This window comes from Salvia splendens, chromosome 11 (genome assembly GCF_004379255.2).
Source record: "Salvia splendens isolate huo1 chromosome 11, SspV2, whole genome shotgun sequence".
Taxonomy (NCBI): domain Eukaryota; kingdom Viridiplantae; phylum Streptophyta; class Magnoliopsida; order Lamiales; family Lamiaceae; genus Salvia; species Salvia splendens.
Window position 1 is genome coordinate 10,859,868 of NC_056042.1, and position 21,794 is coordinate 10,881,661.

General features: G+C 39.9%; 1 protein-coding gene across 1 annotated transcript; it reads left to right on the forward strand.

Moving 5' to 3' along the window:
- Positions 1 to 17,783: 17,783 nt before the first annotated feature.
- LOC121753885 lies at positions 17,784 to 21,304 on the forward strand. Its single transcript, XM_042149166.1, has 4 exons — positions 17,784 to 18,655; positions 19,432 to 19,628; positions 20,564 to 20,638; positions 20,763 to 21,304. Exons 1-4 carry the CDS (start codon positions 17,962 to 17,964, stop codon positions 21,123 to 21,125), a joined length of 1,329 nt encoding a protein of 442 aa, XP_042005100.1. The 5' UTR covers positions 17,784 to 17,961; the 3' UTR covers positions 21,126 to 21,304.
- The last annotated feature ends 490 nt before the right edge of the window (positions 21,305 to 21,794 follow it).

The window sequence follows — 21,794 nt, forward strand, 5'->3', positions numbered from 1 at the left end:
TCTTCCCCATTCTTTCTTGCCTTCAATCAGCCTTCTCCACGCTGCTCTTGCAGCTTCTTCTTCTTAGCCATCAATGGCAGCTCGTCTGGCATCATCTCCAGCCCATTCCTTATGGCCCCATGACCTTATCAATTATCTCCTTTTGCATCTCCTTATTCACAATCTTCCATGTGCTGAACCGATAATGTCGACGTCGTCAGAGTTGTTCTCCGTCAATTCCTCGACGATGTAATCTCGATTTCGTAATTGATCGATTTTCCGGCGGAGTACTTGCAGGCGAGCAACTTGAGGGATCCGTAGGGAAGTCTCTATCTGAAATAACGAGAGGAACTCTTGATTGACAGCACCAGTGACTCTATATATATATATGTAATTTATTTTATTTTATATATATATGTAATTTATTTTATTTTATATATACTAATAGAATATATATATATATTTATACATATATAATATAAAATTAATAATATATATTATATATTATATATTAAATTAATAGAATATATATATAGGGGAGCGTTATTCTCCTTTTCACATCTTAGATCCTTTTTCCTTCTTAATATTACGCGTTAGATCTAAGGCATCAACGGATCAGATTGATTCTATAAAACTAGTTCCGTGTTGCATTATAGAAGGTAGTTGTATGCATTACAGGGTTATTATTGACATTTGACGGAAAAGTAACTGCCACATTTTGGTATCTGCGAATAATGCACCACATGGTCACGAGTAATGCATATAATTGACTATATAATGCACAATATGTGAACTGCAATGCATACGAATAAGATGTACCATGTTATGATGTTTGGACACACGTTTCTTGTTTCCCCTAAGGGTTTAATAAGCTTAGGGGCTAGGGTATAGTACGTAGACACGTATGTAATCTTCACATGGTAACGAGTAATGGATTTAATTGACTATATAATGCACAATTTGTGAACTGCAATGCATACGAACAAGATGTGTTGTGTTATGATGTTTGACACACGTTTCTTGTTTCCCCTAAGGGTTTAATAAGCTTAGGGGCTAGGGTATAGTACGTACGCATTAATAACAAATTATAAAACGATACGAATAATTCACCAAATTGTCACGAGTAATGGATGTTATTAACTATATAATGCACAATATGTGAACTGCAATGCATACGAATAAGATGTACCATGTTATGATGTTTGACACACGTTTCTTGTTTCCCCTAAGGATTTAATAAGCTTAGGGGCTAGGGTATAGTACGTACACATTACTAACAAATTGTTGTTATTGGAATATACGTATGTGCATTATTTGGTTTAGGTAGTGCATTATGTAGTTGTTAATTGTCATTATCTCAGTATATTATGCATTATTAGAGGTATTGTGTATATGGGTTAATCAACGGATTGAAGATTACATACGTGCATTTAGTAATGTCTACGTACTATACCCTAACCCCTAAGCTTATTAAACCCTTAGGGGAAACAAGAAACGTGTGTCAAACATCATAACATGGTACATCTTATTCGTATGCATTGCAGTTCACATATTGTGCATTATATAGTTAATAACATCCATTACTCGTGACAATTTGGTGAATTATTCGTATCGTTTTATAATTTGTTATTAATGCGTACGTACTATACCCTAGCCCCTAAGCTTATTAAACCCTTAGGGGAAACAAGAAACGTGTGTCCAAACATCATAACATGTTACATCTTATTCGTATGCATTGCAGTTAACATATTGTGCATTATATAGTCAATTATATGCAGTACAGGGTTATTATATTATGCATTATTAGAGGTATTCGTATGCATTGCAGTTAACATATTGTGCATTATATAGTCAATTATATGCATTACAGGGTTATTATATTATGCATTATTAGAGGTATTCGTATGCATTGCAGTTCACAAATTGTGCATTATATAGTCAATTATATCCATTACTCGTTACCATGTGAAGATTACATACGTGTCTACGTACTATACCCTAGCCCCTAAGCTTATTAAACCCTTAGGGGAAACAAGAAACGTGTGTCCAAACATCATAACATGGTACATCTTATTCGTATGCATTGCAGTTAACATATTGTGCATTATATAGTCAATTATATGCATTACTCGTGACCATGTGGTGCATTATTCGTAGCGGTTTCCAGCCATTATTAGATTACTATTGTACCCTCATAATGCACAAAATAGGACAAATAATGCAACACGGGATTAATTACCCAATGTTGATCTTGACCGTCCATTTCTCTAATCTAATGGCTGATATTAAGAAGGAAAAAGGAGGAAATATAGGAAAAGGAAATGAATACATTCCTATATATATATATATATATATATATATACATATATATATATATATATATATATATTTTGATCTATGCAAAACTGGATTTAAATACAGAAACGCAGAACAATATCATAATTAGGGCACTTTTAGGTCATAATTAGGTAATTTGTAGGTCATGCTAACAAAGCATGACCTAAAACGATATTAGTATGACATTAAATCCAAATATTATAATATGACCTAAAATTGCTTAATTATGACCTTCCGTGTTTTTGGTTAATTATTGACCATTAGATCATCTAATCCTAGGGCTGAGATTTGGTCTGCATTTTTAGATTTAAACACATACTTATTTTGATCATCTCCCTATATATATATATATATATATAATTCGGTTTTTTGGTTTTTCGGTTTTTTTCTTCACCCGAACCGAACCGAAAAATCAAATTTTTTGTATTTTCTAACCGAACCGAACCGAATTTCAAAATTTCGGTTTGGTTCAGTTCGGATATTCGATTTTCAGTTTTTTTCTCACCCCTACACTTTAGTTTTAGTTTTGCCTATTTTTCTCTTTCACGATTAAAAGAGAAATTGTCTTTTTTTTTGTAGTCATCATTCTTTTACCGAAAGTTTATGTAGGATTTGGTTCTACTAAGAAATCTCTTTAAAGTTAGAACCGAAAACCAATCTGAATAATTGGATCATAAAATAGATGGTCTAGATTTACTGTTGTTTTTATTATTATTAATTTCCATGTTAAGTGAGTATCAATTTAAGAATATAATTGGAATATGAAGAATATCGGAGACAATTAATTAAATATAATCACTTTCTGTCTGCTAAAAAATATGTCGAACACTTTGAATTCACCTTGTTGAGTTTGGTGGCCTCGAAACGATTCGATCCTGAGACTGAATGAGGAGAAGTTCAGCTTCAAACGGCCAACTTAACTAGATCAACTAAATCCGACGGCTGAGATTAATGGGAAGATAGGTTTGAATCTGGATCGTTGATCTCATATTGAAGTAAGAGAGATTGGTTGATGCTGATTCAGTAACAGAAAGGGAAAAGGGTTGAGAGAGGAAGAAGAAAAGGCTGACTGAGAGTGTTCATTGAGAGTTCATCTTGGCGAGGAAGAGATATATCGTGTTTGCTAGTTCCTTGATTCTTTTCTTTTGTATTTCTTGATTGAGTTGCGTTTCTCGATTGTAATTGCCAAACTCTGTATAGCCACAATTGGAATGAAAGGAGTGTGTGCGATCGTTCTTTCGTGCATGTAGATTTACGTCGAACCACGTAAAATCTGGTGACGTCTTCAATTCATTCTTAATTGTCATCGCAAACCAACACTTGTAAACAGGGGAGGACGCAGAATTTTTTGTTTGTAAGAGCTCATTTTGTCTTCTAGAATAGTCTATTTTTATCCTCCAAAATAGTCTATTTTAGCATTTTTAGTTATTTCATCAAAATTAGTTCAACGTTAGAACCGTAATATTTACAAAATCTCTATTTTTAAGGGAAAAAATGTATAAATATACGGTTGTAAATTACATATTTTCCTTTTTAGAATCTCACTATAAATATAATTTTTTATTAAAAAAAATCATCACTCTCTTTACTTTTTCTCTCTCTTACTTTATTCTACATAAATTACAAAACAATATTACATAAAATTAAGAAACACTTCACTTAAATTGGGACTTAGTGTATATAAAATCATATCATACAAACAAATTACAAACAGTAGGTTATATTGAAAAAAAATTCAATTATTACTATATTAAAATTTTTTGTACAACTCTCTAAATACAAAAGCAAAATTTTACACGCCACATTTTATAAGAAATGCTTTTATTTTAAACTATACAATTTGACATTTAACGGAAGGGCTTTAAAACATAAGCCAATAAATGAACAACAGGTCACTGCCAGTTTTCACAAATTTTACAGGAAGCTTTAAAATTTAACAATATAATATTAATATTTGTTTTAAACGAGGTCTTCGTCTTCCTTAATTATAGGGCAGCCATTTTTGCTAAATTTTAGCTCTGTAACTTTATTTTCTTGAGTCAATTCAGCCCCATATACCTTTCAAATTCTGATCATTTACTCGTCTACGACAATTAAGGCTGGGAATCGGTTCGGTTAACCAAACCGAAAGGTCGGTTAACCAACTCCCCAATTTTCCGAAAACGAAGAACCGGAACCGGAACCGAGAAGGCATCGGTTCGGTTCGGTTAGGAACTGATTTTACACGGTTCGGTTCGGTTCTAACCGATAGGAACCGAATTAGAAAAAAAAAAACAAGTTGTTCGTATTATAAATTAAAAAAATAAAAACAACCTATTATAATACGCTACGACATTACAATGTCGCCGCTGGGAGGATGAGAGCCGTCGCTGCTGGCCGGGCTTGCTGCTGGGAGGAAGGTGAAGTGGTCGCTGGTGCTGGGAAGAAGAAGGAGAACCCGCCGCTGGGAAGGGAAGGAGTCGCCGCCGCTGCTGGGAAGGAGTCTCCGGCCGGTGGGGAGGAGTCGCCGGGCGCTGGGAAGAAGGAGAGTGGCAGAATGCGTCGGTGTGGGAGTCTCCAGATTCAGCGGCGTGTGTAGGGCTGGGAAGTGGGAAATAATATTTTGAATATGGAAATAATAAAAGAATTTTTGAGGGAAAATAAATAATAGGAATTGGGGAATTTTAATTTCGGTTCCCTCGGTTCTTTCGGGTATAACCGATCGGTTATCGGTTAACCGATAACCGATCGTGGCTTCAAACGGGAACCGAAACTGAACTGATAACCAAATTTATCGGTTATCGGTTAACCGAGAACCGAATTTTTCGGTTCGGTTATCGGTTAACCGACTAACCGATAACTGAATTCCCGGCCCTAACGACAATAGTTTAATAAGGGTTGAGGATGATTTTTAAATTTTCAAAAATTTTCGAAATAGAAAAATCAAGAAAATGAAATTTTTGGTAAGGGCTTAACCCCTACCCTCTCCTCACATGTGTCCGCCCCTGCCTGTAAACTCATTTTTTTTTTCAATTTTTTCAGACCTATTTATTTTGTTTTGAGAAATTTTAATTCTCTTTCCATAAAATTATGTTTACTTGTGTCACCTATAAGTAATATAGATATAGTCCATTTGAGATGTGTTATATTGCTAACTATTAAAGTTGTTAATTGTGCTAACTCATCAATGCAGTGTATTAAAAAAGTCAATACGCTGACATTAAAATGTCAACACATAATAACAACGCATTATATTAACTGAAGTTCAATAAAATTATGTATTGACATTTTAATATCATCATGTTGATATTTTTAATACACTACGTTGATGAGTTAGAAGAGTTAGCAACTTAAGAGCATCCGCAGCGGTGAGTGGACACCCATCCGTGCCAGCGGCGCGGCACCGCCTGCTCGCCGCTGCGCTCTTGCCGCTGGCGTGGCGCTGCTCGATGCATCGAGCACGTCCGTACCAGCGAGCAGCTGACGTGGCGCGTTCTGATTGGCCAACGACATTTCCGTTGGAAATTCATTTTTTTTAAATGAAAATAATACCAAAAAAATATTTTAAGATTCCAAAAAATATGGCCGTTTTTTTACCGTTTTCTGGATTTTTTTTTTATTTTTTTATTCCCAAAATCATCTATAAATACACACATTTATCATCCATTTTTCACATCAAATCATCTCTCATTCATCTCTCATTCATATTTTTTCATACAACTTATCTACATCTTCCTCTCTCACTCAAACCCTCTCAAATGGATTTCACCAATCACATTGCGGAAGCGGAGCGCGAAGAACAAGAATACTATGAATAATATCGTGCCGCCTATGAAGCCTATGTCACCGCGAATACCCCTGCCCCTCCTCCTCGACCAACTAGACCAACTCGCCGCTACATCCATCGTGACCGGGAGGGAGCCAACGAAAGGCTCGTTGCCGACTATTTTTCCGACCAGCCGCGGTTTCTGGAAGATTACTTTCGGCGCCATTTTTGCATGTCAAAACGCTTGTTTATGCGTATTGTCAACACATTATCCGCCCGTGTTGAATACTTTCAAACAAATACAGACGCAACCGGTCGGCAAAGTCTCTCGGCGTTGCAGAAGTGTACGTGTGCCATCCGACAACTTGGTACTGGGCAAACGGCTGACCTCTTCGATGAGTATTTGCATGTCGGTAAGTCAACCGGAATCCTTTGCCTTAAATATTTTTGCGACGCCGTTCGTTCAGCTTTCGGTGAGGAATTCCTTCGAGCACCCACCACCGATGATTGCCAACGGCTGCTTCGTCCTCACGAAACAGTCCATGATTTTCCCAGTATGCTTGGCAGCATTGACTGCATGCATTGGAGGTGGAAGAATTGCCCGACTGCTAGGGGCATATGCCAACATAAATTGTTTATGATCTACTAACATCATAATATAATTTCTACAAATATGCACATTATTCTACAAAAGTGATTAATTTTGTTCACGAACACGTGAACCTACCTCACTTCAGTTAATAAACTTTTATACTCTTCCTTTTTTAAAAAAAAATAACAACTATTTCTGTTCCTTCAAAATAAAAAGTTTAGAATCTTTTTATTTTAAGATATGGACCCCACAATCTATTATTTTTTAAGACAATAAACTTTTACTACTTTTTCTCGTTAATTTCTCTTATTTTATTTTTATTTTTCTCTCTTTTACTTTATCAATTATGCATTAAAACATGTATCATTTTAAATGTTTCTATTTTTGAATAAGGGGGAGTAATCAAACTTTGATTATTGTCGTATATGTAACATGATGTCAAAATTTTGGTATTCAGATCAATTATCTCGACAAAACCCATGATCATTATAATAACTAGTAGTAAAATGAATTAATCCATGAAATAACTCATTAATAAGAGTAACATAAATCTTCTTCTCTCATAATTAAAAATCCTAATCCCTAAATTGGGAAAGAAAGGGGAAAAGGAAATTGAAATTGACTCCATTAATCAACCATGAATGGCAAGAAGAGAGAGAAGCCCTACCACTCCCGCCATGCCCCTTAGGGCACCCGCAACGCGTTACGCGGGTGTCCCGCGTTCCGTCACGGAAGGACGGGACGGCGGCGCGACACGTTGCGGCGCCCCGTCTCGTCCCCAGCCCGTCTCGATCCCTTCCCGCGTCCCGTCACAGCGTGACGAGTGACGAGCTGTCTCGCCACGCGCCGAGGCGACTTGGCGCGCCCAGGCGCCATGTGTGACGCCCACTCGCCGGCCCGCGAGTGGGCATCGTCACGCTGACTCAATAAATCATATTTTTTTTTAAAAAAAAATCAAATTTAAAAAAATAAAAATAAAATAAAATTTGTAAACGGTAATGTTATCGTTTAATTAGCCATTTTTTATTTTATTTTATTTTTTTTACTCTATAAATACTCCTAATTCATCATCATTTCGCACACAACTACACATCTTCTCTCCCCAAATCATCTCCATTTCCTCTCTAATTTTCATCTAACATCTCATCACAAAATGTTCGGCGACGGAAACTCTGGCGGTGGCGGCTCCGGCGGGTGGGATCTCAACGCGTTCGGCAACTGGGCGAGCATGTACAACACATTGGGTGGTTCCGGTTCGTTGACGCCGGGCACCCAGGGTTCGTCGACGCCGGGGCGTACCAACCACCCAATTTTGACATGGATGCATACGCCCGTCCCTTTGCCCCGCGGTATTCACAGGGATTATCCCAAATTCGGGAGGATTGTTCCGTTGAACCCACTCCGGGAGGAGGCCGAGGCGGTGGAAGCTCCAGGGCAGAGGCGGAGGCGGGCTAGGAGGAGGAGGAGGATCTAGGCCGACATCCGTACAGCAGCAAAGAAACGATGGCGGTGTACAATGCCTGTATCCGTGTTTCATACGATCCCATCGTCGGGAATTAACAAAGCCGGAAGTGTTTCTGGGAAAAGGTCTCTGAGGCCTACCACCAGATTAAGCCGAAGGGGTCCCGCCGCCGCACATATAAGATGTTTCGCGCTCACTTTGACCTAGTCGACAGAGAGATCAAAAGATTTTGCGGCATCTACATGAACGAAACGGCTCAGTGCCAAAGCGGATCCGCAGGCGTCGACATTCTGAGGTCGGCTTTGCGCGTCTACCACGACGTCACCGGCAAACAATTCAAATTTGTTGATGTTTGGCAGGTCGTCAAGGACGAGGAAATGTGGGCCGGCGGTGTCCGCTCCAGCTCGGGCTCAACCTCCAAGCGCACGAAGCACACGGCGAGTGGCCAATACTCGTCTGGTGACGCCGGTGAGGGCAGCGGCGCACAAAAGGATGCCTCGCAGGAGGTTGATGGCACGGCCGGCGATGCCGGGGGATCCTCCCATGGGCGTCGTCGGCCGCAAGGGACCAAGGCGGCGAAGGCGGCTAGAGCGAGGAAGGGCCGAGGCAAATCAAGCCAGGCTGGCTCGGGCTCGGGGGGAGGCTCGAACTCCCTTATGGCCATGTACATGACCGCCACAATGGAGGACACTTCCCGCTTTACGCCCACCTAGTACCAAGCCTGGTGGAACAAAATTGTCTTTATGGCAGCACAACTTGGCCTTCCGCCTCCTACCGGCTTTAGTGCACCTCCACCGCCTTCGGGGGATGATTCGCCGGCAGAGTAGTTTTTTTATTTTCTATAAAATTGTATTTTAAATTATGCCACGTTTATTTTTTTGGGATTTTAATTGTGTGTTTTTTTTTAATTTTTTAACTTTTATGTTGTATTTTTATTTTATGTTGTAATTTTATTTTATTGTTAATGAAGTGTGTTTTTTATTAATTGAATTTGATGGAAAAAAATAAAAAAATAAATTTGAATGAATATTAATTTAAGGGACAGTTAAGGGACGGAGGGTTGCAGGTTTCGCCCCTTAGTTAAGGGATGGAGTAAAAAAGTACATTGGGGCCCGCAAATAATGTTTTAAGGGACGGTATAGTGACAGCGTTGTGGATGGCCTTAAGCGCCGCCGCCCGCTCACCCTCGACGCCGACGATTCCGCCGCCAATTCCAAGCCCGCCGCCGCTAAAGTGCCGGCGTTGGTGGTGGTGATTGGCGTGCCCCCCGGAGTGCTCCGTGCTCGACCTCAAATCGAGGTTTGAAGTGAACGGCCCCATATCGCGGACCCGGATGGAGCCTGATGGAGTTGCTTACATCAATTTCAGATCCAACGAAGCTGCCCAATCCGCCGTCGATGCGTCCCTCGATTCTAGTTCTCCCGTTTCCCTACATTCCACTCCAGTATGCTCTCTCTCTTTCTCTCTCCCAGCACCACCTTATTAAGTCTTGATTCGAGCCGATTTCAACACATGGGTTTTGGGCGATGCTTGATGCGTCTGATGTAACTAATTGGGGTTTGTTGAAGAGCTGTTAAAGTTAATGTTGCATCCTTTTTCTGGTATCAGAGACAACACCACACGAAGAGCTCCAATCGATCACTAACTCCATGATTTGATGCAACTTAAACCAAAATCAAATACACAAATCGATAGGATGGATGAATAGGAACTGCATTGATGATGAGTATTACACAAATGGAACTTCAAATGTAAATGGAAATAAAAGATACAATGATAATATGGACACGATACATTCAACAGAGAATCACCGGATTCTCACGATGACCACAGCTTGCAAGCTCACACGCTATTTTCATGAATATGTTGAAGAAGAGAGTATGTGCATTTATACCCAATTTGTTTCCCTTTTCTCTCCTTTGCATTTAGACCCCTCAACTTTCCTTCTCTCTCATTTTCTGTTTAGGCTGATGTGGCCCTCCAGCTGGCGTATCAATTAAGTCAATTGAGCTGAGTTTCTTTTCCCCTCTTTAATTTGTGACCGTAACAATCCATCCCCCTTAAGATTCCTTGTCCGCAAGGAATCACGGAGACAAGCCTCTTGACCTTCTTTACCATTAGCCTAGGGAACTAAGCGAACAACCCTCCCGTGAAAGGTAATGACCTTGCACAACCAACAACCTCTTCATGCACAAGACTCGTTCCCTCTCACCAGCTGCCTCGCTCGCTGATCTGATTAGTCCATTGCTCATAACCGAAGCCTCTAGCAAACGAGCCACGAGCCACTGATCTCTCTCGTATCCACCTTAACACTATCATCAATACATCAAATGCTATTATCAGCAAGCATTTGTGTGTCAGACTCAATGTAGATTCACCCGTCTCCAGCTCTTTAGCCAAGCTCTGCCAACATACTCCGTAAGCTTCATCTTCCCCCATAAGCCATGCGATTGTGATCGTATCAACACTCCCCTAAGTGAGCTTCCTTGTCCTCAAGGAAGGAAGGAAACAAGTCAATGTCAGCAAGAATAGAGCGAAATGTAAGCATCCTAAATGGAAGGTACGAATAAGGGAGCTCTCAAGCCATGGTCCCGTCTTCGTCCAGAATCTGATACGGACCAAAATCCACAAGGGCTTGAGCTTCATCAATACAGAAACATCTATCAAATGACATATCTGCATGTAATGGATCTTCCTCTCTTTTATCACCATGTTTCTTGCCTACTAAAATTCCAATTTCTAAGATGAAAATATCCCTATTATCTTTTCCATCTTGCTCTGGCACCTGCACATCCTTAGGTGTAAAAGTTTTTCTTTCAAAACCATAGGACAATGAACTAACAACCTCTGTGGAAATTCTTTGAGAGTCATTTAAATATGCAGGAACTTTAACTACTGCTCTAGTGATATTGTCACTCAAAAATCTTGATGCATCATCTACAAACTGTATCCCTTCTCCCAATTCTTGTGTAAGGGTAGAAATTAGGTCTCCTAGTTCCACCTCCTTCGTTTTCATCTTCACCTTAGGCCTCGGAAACCAATTGAGCAGCCACGACAGTGACAAACTATAACCGGCTGAGATAGGTAAAACCACAGTTAGCTCCCTCACTAGGGCATTTTGTCGAGCATGAGATAGGTGTTCTATTCTCTGGAGTTGATTCTGCTCTAATTCCATGCCCTTCTTCACCTGGCCATGGTCGATTTTTCCACCACTAGCCTTTGCATCAAGACAAAATTGCAATGAAAAATTGCTATATTTCCCAAACTCTTCATGATTACCAATAGCATCCTTCCTTAACATCATCGATTCTTCCTCCACAACACCACTAAGTTGCTCAACTACACCACCTATGGAATCCATTCCATGTCTAGAAAAACCAATATCAAATATCTCAGAGAAATAATCCTGACTGAAAATTGATGTCACCAATGAATTACTTGCTTCCAACTTGTTTACACATCTCCACAACAATCCCAGGCTGACATTATTACAATGGTGACTGAATTTGGAGTAGAACTCAACACAATCAACACTTCATCTTCACCTTAGGCTTATGATCAGATTCCAACAGCCACTTCGATGCAAAATTACAATAAACTGGTGTTGGCAAACTTACAACACAAGCTCTTTCAATTGAGCATTTTCTCAAGCAGGTGGTAGAATGAGGATTCCTTGATTTTGTGCTCCAAATTCCACCGATTCCTTCCTAGAGTTCTCCACTCTTAGGTAGTCCTTTGATTCTAGTGATGAGCTCAAAACGTAAGGCTCTGAATCAATGTCGTTCACTTTCTCTAAATTACAGTTGTGCGGTAAAGGTATGGATAGCTCTAGATCCTCTGTTTTCTGCCATGGAGTCAGTACTACCTCCAATGGATGATGATCAGTGATGTTGCAACTCAAGAACAACACCCCAATAGGCTCTCATTCTTTCTCATGCGATTCATGGCTATCAACGTGTTCGTTTGTCGCTGCTGTTGATTGTTGCACAATCAATTCCCCATCGTGAGATTCAAGGCTGACAGATCCCTGCCCTTCGACTTGGGGCATAGGTGCGAACGTATGAGGGTCAATGTCCGCCATCCGCTCGTGAAATCGAGCCTCCAATTGTTGCTGCCTCGCCTCATACTGCAGATCTACTTCTTCCACAAGTGATTCAAAGTTGAATTCCTTATCCGCCACTGCAACTACTCCACTCGGCTTTGGAACAATAATATTTCGGAGTTGTTGCATCATTTTCTCCCATCGAGCCTCGAATTGCTGTGATTCCAGCTTCAGCTGCCCCCATCGACTCTCCTACTCCAATTCTCTCTTCTCCGGCTCTGCCAATGGCGTCGACGACATCATTGTCCGAGGAACGTTAGCTCTAGATACCATTTGTTGCATCCTTTTTCTGGTATCAGAGACGACACCACACGAAGAGCTCCAATCGATCACTAACTTCATGATTTGATACAACTTAAACAAAAATCAAATACACAAATCGATAGAATGGATGAATAGGAACTGCATTGATGATGAGTATTACACAAATGGAACTTCAAATGTAAATGGAAATAAAAGATACAATGATAAGATGAACACAATACATTCAACGGAGAATCACCGGATTCTCACGATGACCACCGCTTGCAAGCTCACATGCTATTTTCATGAATATGTTGAAGAAGAGAGTCTCTGCATTTATACCCAATTTGTTTCCCTTCTCTCTCCTTTGCATTTAGACCCCTCAACTTTCCTTCTCTCTCATTTTCGGTTTAGGCTGATGTGGCCCCTCAACTTTCCTTCTCTCTCATTTTCGGTTTAGGCTGATGTGGCCCCTCAACTTTCCTTCTCTCTCATTTTCTGTTTAGGCTGATGTGGCCCTCCAGCTAGCATATCAATTAAGTCAATTGAGCTGAGTATCTTTTCCCCTCTTTAATCTGTGACCGTAACAGTTAAACTGGTTGTGGTTGGTGAATCGGTTCAAGAAATAAACTTGTCTTTTCATTGGGAATTAGCTAACTAAGTTTTCTTTTCAAAAGCTAATTATCTGATTTTAGCTAGTAAAGAAATGCAACAAAGAACAATATGTTCTGCATTTTGAGTGTGTGGAGACTGAAAATTTTGTGCTTAATTGAAAAGCTTTAGCCCGTTAATAAATCCAAGAAAGACCTTGTGTTCTACATTCTGTGTGTGAGTCGAAATTGGAAATTGGGAATTTAGCCAATCGGGATTTATCGAAAAGCTTTTTCTTCTGAACTTTCCGTGTGAGGGGAGATTAGAAATCGGTGGAAATGTGGAGTGTGATGGTTTTCTGAGGCCATCCATAATCCAAACACATTTGAAATTCTGTAATGTACTACACAATTTACTTGGGAGTCATGTGGGTTGGAAGATACTCCCTCCGTCCCGCACTACTTGCACTTATTTCCTTTCTGGGCGTCCCAAGTTATTTGTACTCTTTCCATTTTTAGTAACAATTTATACCTACAGCCGTAATTGTTGACTTTGTCTATCACTCATTCCTTAATCTCCGTGTCCAAAAGGAAATGTGCGAGTAGTGCAGGACGGAGGGAGTACAAGTTTGAGGACTCTATGTATTATGTCCGATTCATGAGTTTCAACTCACAATATAATATTAGAGAGGGATAGTTATAAGATAGCCATAGCTATGTATTATGTCCTATTCATGAGTTTAAACTCACAATATAATATTAGAGAGGGATAGTTATAAGATAGCCATAGCATAAGCACCGTCTTCCAACAAAATAATCTGATTACCATTTATTAAAATCTCCTGTTTGGTGAAAATGTGAAAAGTAATATCATTCCTAATTATTAAATTCTCGTGTTTGGTGAAATTATTAGTATAGTACTTCATTTTGTACCTCAAATTATATAACTACTTCATTTTTTATTTAATTATTTTAATTGCTCTTCAACTTAATTTCTTTTTATAAAATGGAAGTAACTAGGTCAAAATTATTTAACTGAAATTCCTAAAATTATATTAATTAAATATTGATAATTATATAATTCAAATTTATAAAATTTATATTACATTATATTTATGGCAACACGACAAATTTTCACATAAAATTCTATGTTATTTCATATAAATTGCAACCATATAATTAAAATATGAAATTCTTTGTTATATACTACTCCGTATATTTCTTTTAAAAATAACCGTTTGACAATTTTTAGAATTTGATTTTTAGATTTTCTAAAAATTGAAGGAAAATGCATTTCAAGTGCTACGTCAATAATTGAAAAAATCGGGTAGGCCCCAACTCCCAAAGGCTATACAAGAAGGTATGTGGGGATGGGGCAGTTGAGCACACGTTCGTATGCTCTAAGCCCCATCCGAGAGGGTCAATAAAAAATATAAAGTTTGCACAATCTACAATAATCATAATGAAGCCAAATATACTGCAAGATGCCATAAACATCTTCTAACTTTGCAGAAGGTGCAACGCTGCGAGAAGTGGGGTGATTGTGGGGGATTTGCTGCTTCAGATAGCAATTGAAGATGTGGAGATAAGCCAAAATGGCTAGAATAAGCCGTCTAAGAGCATCTCCAATAGCGGACGTCCGGTCGGACATCAGCGACGGGCGACCGGGACGTCCGCCATTGTGGCATTTCAACTCGGATACGGACGTCCCGTAAGGACGTCGGATGTCCTCGGACGTTGCGGCGACGGGCGGGCGGACGTCCGCCACTGTGGCGTGGGTCGGACGTCCGGTATATTAATTTTTTTTTTAAAAACTCTATATATACGGCTCGTTGAACTTCATTTCATTCGCACCACTTGTGTTAACAAGTTTCTCTCTCTACATCTCTATTTTCAAGTATATCTACAATGGCTAGTGACAGTGATAGCGAGGATGAATTGGAGGTCGCTGTGGAAGGTGCGATAGATAGGCTGCTACACCAGAGGGAGCAGCGGCGGCAGCAGGCGGCGGTACATCGGCTGATCCGTCGTCGAACTATAATACCCCGTGACCACATTGCTGGACATATTCGGTTGTATCAGGACTACTTCGCTCCGCAGCCGCGTTTTGGGGATGCCTTGTTCCGGCGACGTTTTAGGATGCATCGTCCGCTGTTTATGCATATCGTGGGTGCTTTAGAGAGAATATACCTGTATTTTAGGATCAGGGAGGATGCAGCTGGCAAACCCGGACTCACGCCCTTACAGAAGTGCACTGTCGCAATCAGACAACTGGCGTACGGAGGCGCAACCGACATGTTCGACGAGTACCTCCACATTGGCGAGTCGACAGCCGCCGAGTGTCTGCAGAATTTTTGCGCGGGCGTGAGAGCGATATTCGGTGAGTGGTATCTTCGGAGTCCGAGCCCCGAAGACTGCCAGAGTCTGATAGATATGCATGGGTCGGTGCACGGGTTCCCTGGGATGTTGGGCAGCATAGATTGTATGCATTGGGAGTGGAAGAACTGCCCCGCCGCCAGGAAGGGGATGTATACTACTGGCTTCAAAGCCAAGCATCCCACGATGATCCTTGAAGCTGTAGCTGACTACCGGCTGTGGATATGTCATGCTTATTTTGTAGTCGCCGGGTCGAACAACGACATCAACGTTCTCCAGTCGTAGCCCCTGTTCAATGCTCAGTGCAATGGCGTTGGTCCCGCCATCAGTTTCGTCGCCAACGACAACCAGCACAATATGGGATACTATTTGGCGGATGGGATATACCCAAACTGGCCCGTCTTTGTGAAGACAATCAAGCATCCGCTCGGACAAAAGAAGTCATACTTTGCGAGCCGTCAGGAAGCAGCGCGCAAGGATGTGGAGCGGGCATTTGGTGTGCTCCAGAGTCGATGGGCGGTAGTCAAGGGTCCTGCACGGCAGTGGTATATTCCCAACATCGGCGATGTCATGTACGCATGTATCATAATGCACAACATGATTGTCGAAAATGAAGCTGCGGAACTGACTCAGTGGACCAATGAAGATGATACGGGTGCAGGTCCAAGTCACGGCGTGGCCACCGCGAATGTGAATATGGGGGTACCTCATGGAGAGGTCGAGCGGATGCGTGCATTTGCCGACATGCGGCAAACAGATGCCCATGTTCGACTTCAGAACGATATTATCGAAGAGGTTTGGACGCGGAAGGGTTGACGTTGATGTTAGTACTTTTTTTTGTTTTATTACTATGTAATTTTTTTTTCAAATCATGTATGTTTTTTTTATATGAAGTTGTTAATTTTTCTCGTTCGTATTCGTGTTGAAATTTTATTTCCGTAAACGTAAATTGTTTTATTTGTGAATTTGTGATTTTTTTATTGCGGGAAGTCTTAGTGGGAAGAGCGATGGGAAGAGCGGATTGTGAAGGGGATGTCCTAGTGACGTGGCAGTGGGATGGGAAGTCCTAGTGACGTGGCAGAAGGTGTTTTTAGGAAGTTCTAGTGGATGTCCTAGTGAGACATCCGCCCACAGGAGATGCTCTAATAGGCCAACCCCTAGAAATAGCAACACGCCCACATCTTTCACTCGTGACCTAGAAATTACTACGGAATGGAAATGAACCAGCATGACGTCATCTTATCATCTGTATCATGTGGTCATGATCAAACACTGGTCCAACCTCCACTACTACCATTGGAAGGAGCACACACAATCAGATTATCACTCGTCACAAATTAGATTGATTTGTATTTTCTTTTAATTATGCTGTCAAAAGTTATAGTAATTTTTTTAAGTTATTGATTATTATTATTAGAGGGAACATCTTTTTTGGTCCACGAACTTTGTCAAAGTATCATTTTAAATTCGTGAACTTTAAAAATAGCATTTGAGGTCCACCAACTACAGATTAATATCATTTGAAGTACTTTTTACTATTTTCAAATTTTCTTGGATGAAAATACCATCAATACTTTAAAGTGTATATATTTTTAATAAATTTATCATATACTCATATTTTTTTATAAATATCTTTAAAATATATTTTTGACAAATTTTCTAAATATAATTTGACCTTAAATATTATCACTTAATTTTGTGACATGCAAGTAAAATTGCTTCTTCAATTTTTTATATTATTTTTTTTAAATTGAATAAAAAACTTTTCTTTAATAATAAAAAAATGAATAAAGATCTTTTCTTGCATGTCACAAAATTAAATGATAATATTGAAAGTCAAATTATATTTAGAAAATTTGTCAAAAATATATTGTAAAGATATTTATAAAAAAATATGAGTATATGATAAATTTATTAAAAATATACACACTTTAAGGTATTGAGAGTATTTTCCTCCAAAAAAACTTAGAAATAGTAAAAAGTACTGATATTAACTCATAATTGATAGACCTTAAATGATATTTTTCAAAATTTATGGACCTAAAATGATACTTTAGTAAAGTTCGTGAAGAAAAAAAGATACTCCCTCCGTCCCGCACTACTCGCACTTATTTCCTTTTTGGGCGTCCCAAGTTACTTGCACTCTTTCCATTATTAGTAAAAATTTTCACCTACAGCCGTCATTTTTGACTTTCCTATACACTCATTCCTTAATCTCCGTGCCGAAAAGGAAAGGAGCGAGTAGCCCGGGACGGAGGGAGTATTTCATTATTATTATGCACGCACAAATCGTGGAAATAAGCAGCATAATCTCCGTAATTGACTTATACATTGACCTCAACACCCTTCCAAAACACTGCATAATAAAAATCGGCTCACCAATCAATCTCTCTCTCTTTCTCCCTTCTCTTACCCTACCGCCGCTACTACTTCTACTGATTGAATCCCAACTCCACGCCTTCTCCTCCTCCCGCCTTTTCCTCGCCTCTGCAAACCCTAACCTCCTCGCTTCTACTCTCCTTTCTACGCCCGGAAATGGCGGCGGCTCCAGCACCGTCTCTATCCGAAATCGCCAACGAGGGACCAGTCCTCAATCTTATCAACAAGCGCCTCCGCGCGCTGCGGAAGAAGCTCAACCGCATCTCGCAGATGGAGGAATCTCGCGCGCAGGGCAAAACTCTCAACAAAGAGCAGGAGGAAACCCTCCGCTCCAAACCCTACATCGTCGCCGGGATTGACGAGCTCGAGAAAATCCGCCAGCCGCTCCTCCTCGCCGTAGATCAGGAAATTGAGCTTGTTCTCTCGAAGAACAGACACAAAACCGACAGCTCGTCCTCCGAAATCGCGAACGAGGCAGACGCTGTTATCGAGCCGGAAGGGAAGGAACAGAGCGGAGACGCTTCTGTGGTTTCTGATCTGCTAAATCTGCTCTATTTTGGTAGCATTTTCGATGTGCAGACTCTAATTAGGGCGAACGATAACATGCTGACGAGGACGCACGAGAGGAATTGCTGCTTGACCTACGATTACGTTACAGATGATGATGCTGCTGGTGATCCTCTGAAAGAGTCGGATTTGGACGTGATTGCGACGGTTGGGGGTTTGTTGATTTCACGGCCGGTGAATCAGAGCTTGTCTCATAAGGACTCGCTGGAGAAGTGTGTGGAGCGCGCTAATCTGTGGCTTGCCAATGCGGACCAACCGATCGAGCCAGGGTCAAATATCACTTGTATGAACACTTTGCAATCACTGTTTGTGCCAATTTGCTCTTGATTTGTTTATCGTTTGTGATTGCTTGACATAGTAGAGTCTAGTTTTGGTTGAAGTTATATCTATCTCTTTTTTGCTAGTAGTCAATGTCTTGCAATTGTGATATATTTGAGTAATCATTTACATAGGGATGTTTGCTTGCGTTATGGCATTATAGCTAGTATTTGTGGATATTTTGTGATGCGTGATTAGATTGGTTTTGATTAGCATTATCAGTATTATTTTCTCTTATTGGTCATAGTACTGCATTGTGTTGCTACTCATTCTAGAAGCTAATGCCATTTCAACTCTACTTGTATCCAGGCAGTCATATTTGCGTGTATGGATACTGAATTAAGTGTTACTACAACTTTAATGTTACTTAATGCTGCTGTTGCTATGGTTCTTGATTGTTTTCTTAGAATGTGATTATGCAGCTGATACATTGAATTTATCCTGTAATAGGATTTTGTTGCTAGTACCTTGATTCTGTCCTGTAATAAGATTTTGTTCCTGGTGCCTTGATTTTGTCTTCTAATGTGATTTGTTTGTCGGTTCCTTATTTCCTGTAACATGATTTTCTTGCTGGTACTTTGATTCTGTCCTGAAAGTGTTTTTTCTGTTGCTACCTTGTTTCTGTTATGCTTTAAAATTTTGTTGTTGAAGCTTATTTTTCATAAGAAACATTTTGAACTATGCAAAATGATGTCATCCTGAAGATCCAGTCTACATTTTCACTCACACGGATTATTTTAGATACTGGATTGAGGGAAAAGTTAAACAAAATCATGGCTTCGGACTACTTTACAACTACTCCAGAAATCAAAGCTCCAGTTGAAGTGGCTGCTGCTGCTGGAAATTATACTTTTCAGGTGCCGACAGTCCATGGTGCTGTTGCTCCTCAAATTATCATGCCCACCCCAGTTGAAGGATCGGTTGAGTTTCAGCAAGAGGTAAAATCATAATGATACACATAATGTATATATTGTTCCACTGTCCTAGTTTTGACTATACAATCGGAAGGTCTTCTATCAAAGGATGTTGAAATTGTATATGGCATTGTCTGCTGTTCATCATTCTTTGTGCAGTAAAATGTTGGAATTATTGATAAACTATGGCTAAGAGCCTCTGTAGCCTCCCTTATACTATCATCTAGGAAGTTTCTTAGCTAGTAAATCTGAAGTATCATGAAATTGATCAAGTAGGTGTCTAAGAAATGTATGGTTGTTGCTGCTGAAAGAATCTTAGAATAATCCTTCACAAATCACATCAGGACTGAGGTTATGCCTGTTGAATCTCAAATGACCTTGTATAATTGGGGCAATATCAGTTTAAATACCAAACTGTTTCTGTATTAGTATCAAATATATATCAACCACTCAATCCTCGCCATATCATCCAAAATTCAGACAATCAATCGAATCCTCCACCAGTAAAAGAGCTGAACTCAACCTCTCAATCCTCACCATTTCATCCAAAAATCAAATAGTAAAACTGATCCTCCACCAGTAAAAGAGCAGACAAGAGTTTGCCCAGGAATATTGAGAGCCATTATGTTACCATTTATCTTTAAATCCTTTATTTAGTTTTTTTTTTTTTTGAATACCTTTTCAAAAACTCACAACTAATGTCTTTGTCACTATGGTAGTGACTAGAGAGCTCTGAGAAATGGGTCCTTTTCTTGCACATTTTTTGTTATCTAGTGGAATATCACGGTCAGTTTCAGTACAAAATGAGCGAATTAAGAGTAGATATGAGACTATCTGCCTGAACTTGTACTCTTTCAACCCTTGGAATATATTTATAAATTGGTCTTTATATTTATCATTTGCTATTAGTTGTAATGTTCTTTTCCTTTGCATCACATTTATAGAACCTTGTGTTTCAGGAAGAACAACCTCCCAATTCGCACAACAATGAAACATATGTTGATGAAGCTGGACAAGTTGAAGAACTTCAACAGGTAGTCTTTTTTTCCCTTAGTATAAGTGTTCGGCTAGCTTAGGTAGTCACATGGATTTTTGTTCTCTGTTTCGCTTATTCTATCTACCTGGCCATTCAATGATGCTCCACCATGTTGGTCTTAGGGAGGAATAGAGGTAGAAAATCAATCAGAAGATCAGGCCCAAACAGAGCATGGCATACCCGATGGTGATGCTTATCAAGACTTGACAGACGCTGACATGAAGGAGCTGCATCACGGCCCTCGTAAGCCATATCAGAACTACAGAGGTGGCCGTGGTGGTGGTGGCCGTAGAGGGTACAGTAATGGCCGTGGAGGGCGAGGGGGCAGTAGGGGAGGCTATCAAAACGGCCGTAGCCAGTTCTATGATCAGCCTGGTGGCTACCAGCCAAGGAACCATTACAACTACAGGGGCCGAGGCGGCAGGGGTATGGGTGGAAACTTCAGTTACCAGGGCCCGCCTGGCAGCGCTCAAACTGCATCCTAGATGTTATTGATGGGGTGCATATTGGTTTTCTTATTTCGGGGTAAGTTTTTAAAGTCGTTTTCTTATCGATGAAGGACTGTGTGGTAGTAGTATCATGGAAACCTTTGCACCTTTTTTTTTTTGTAGCTTAATGTGGAAGTACAATGGTGAGTAAATGAAATCTTTTTTGAACTTCAAAACTAACGCATCAAGTACTCTTTTTGAGCTACGATTCAGAGGTCACTTTGCACGTTTTTTTTATTGATAACTAATGGTGGACTCGAACCCGATGCCTGCCTTTGGTCTTTGACATTAATCACTCTATTGTTAGGCCAACACACGCTCACATTTTGCATGTTTATTTGAGATATCATTGCATCGGTGTTGATGCTTGTCAAGCAGCATTGGCGGTTAGTACATGAGAATATGGATTGGCTCAAATAGGATGCAGCTGGTAGCAATTTTGGCTAGCTCTATTGTGTTTTGCTGCTCTATGTTTTTTCTATTTTATTAGTAGTGATATGAGTATTTTTTATCCACCACTGACCAATATTATCTAAGGTTTGAGAATTGTTGAAATAGATTTTATAAATGTTGTGTAGGACGTATCCTACACTTTATTTAATCTGCGTTAGGGGGAATAACAATATGTTTGATTCCCAACATCTAAATTTGATTTGTGGTGACAAA

Bases quoted from the DNA above. Each gene is read 5' to 3' on its own strand.
- LOC121753885 (XM_042149166.1), top strand. From the start codon at position 17,962: ATGGCGGCGGCTCCAGCACCGTCTCTATCCGAAATCGCCAACGAGGGA. The intron at 19,629-20,563 runs GTAAAATCATAA...CTTGTGTTTCAG, and splicing joins CGGTTGAGTTTCAGCAAGAG to GAAGAACAACCTCCCAATTC. The intron at 20,639-20,762 runs GTAGTCTTTTTT...TGTTGGTCTTAG, and splicing joins AAGTTGAAGAACTTCAACAG to GGAGGAATAGAGGTAGAAAA.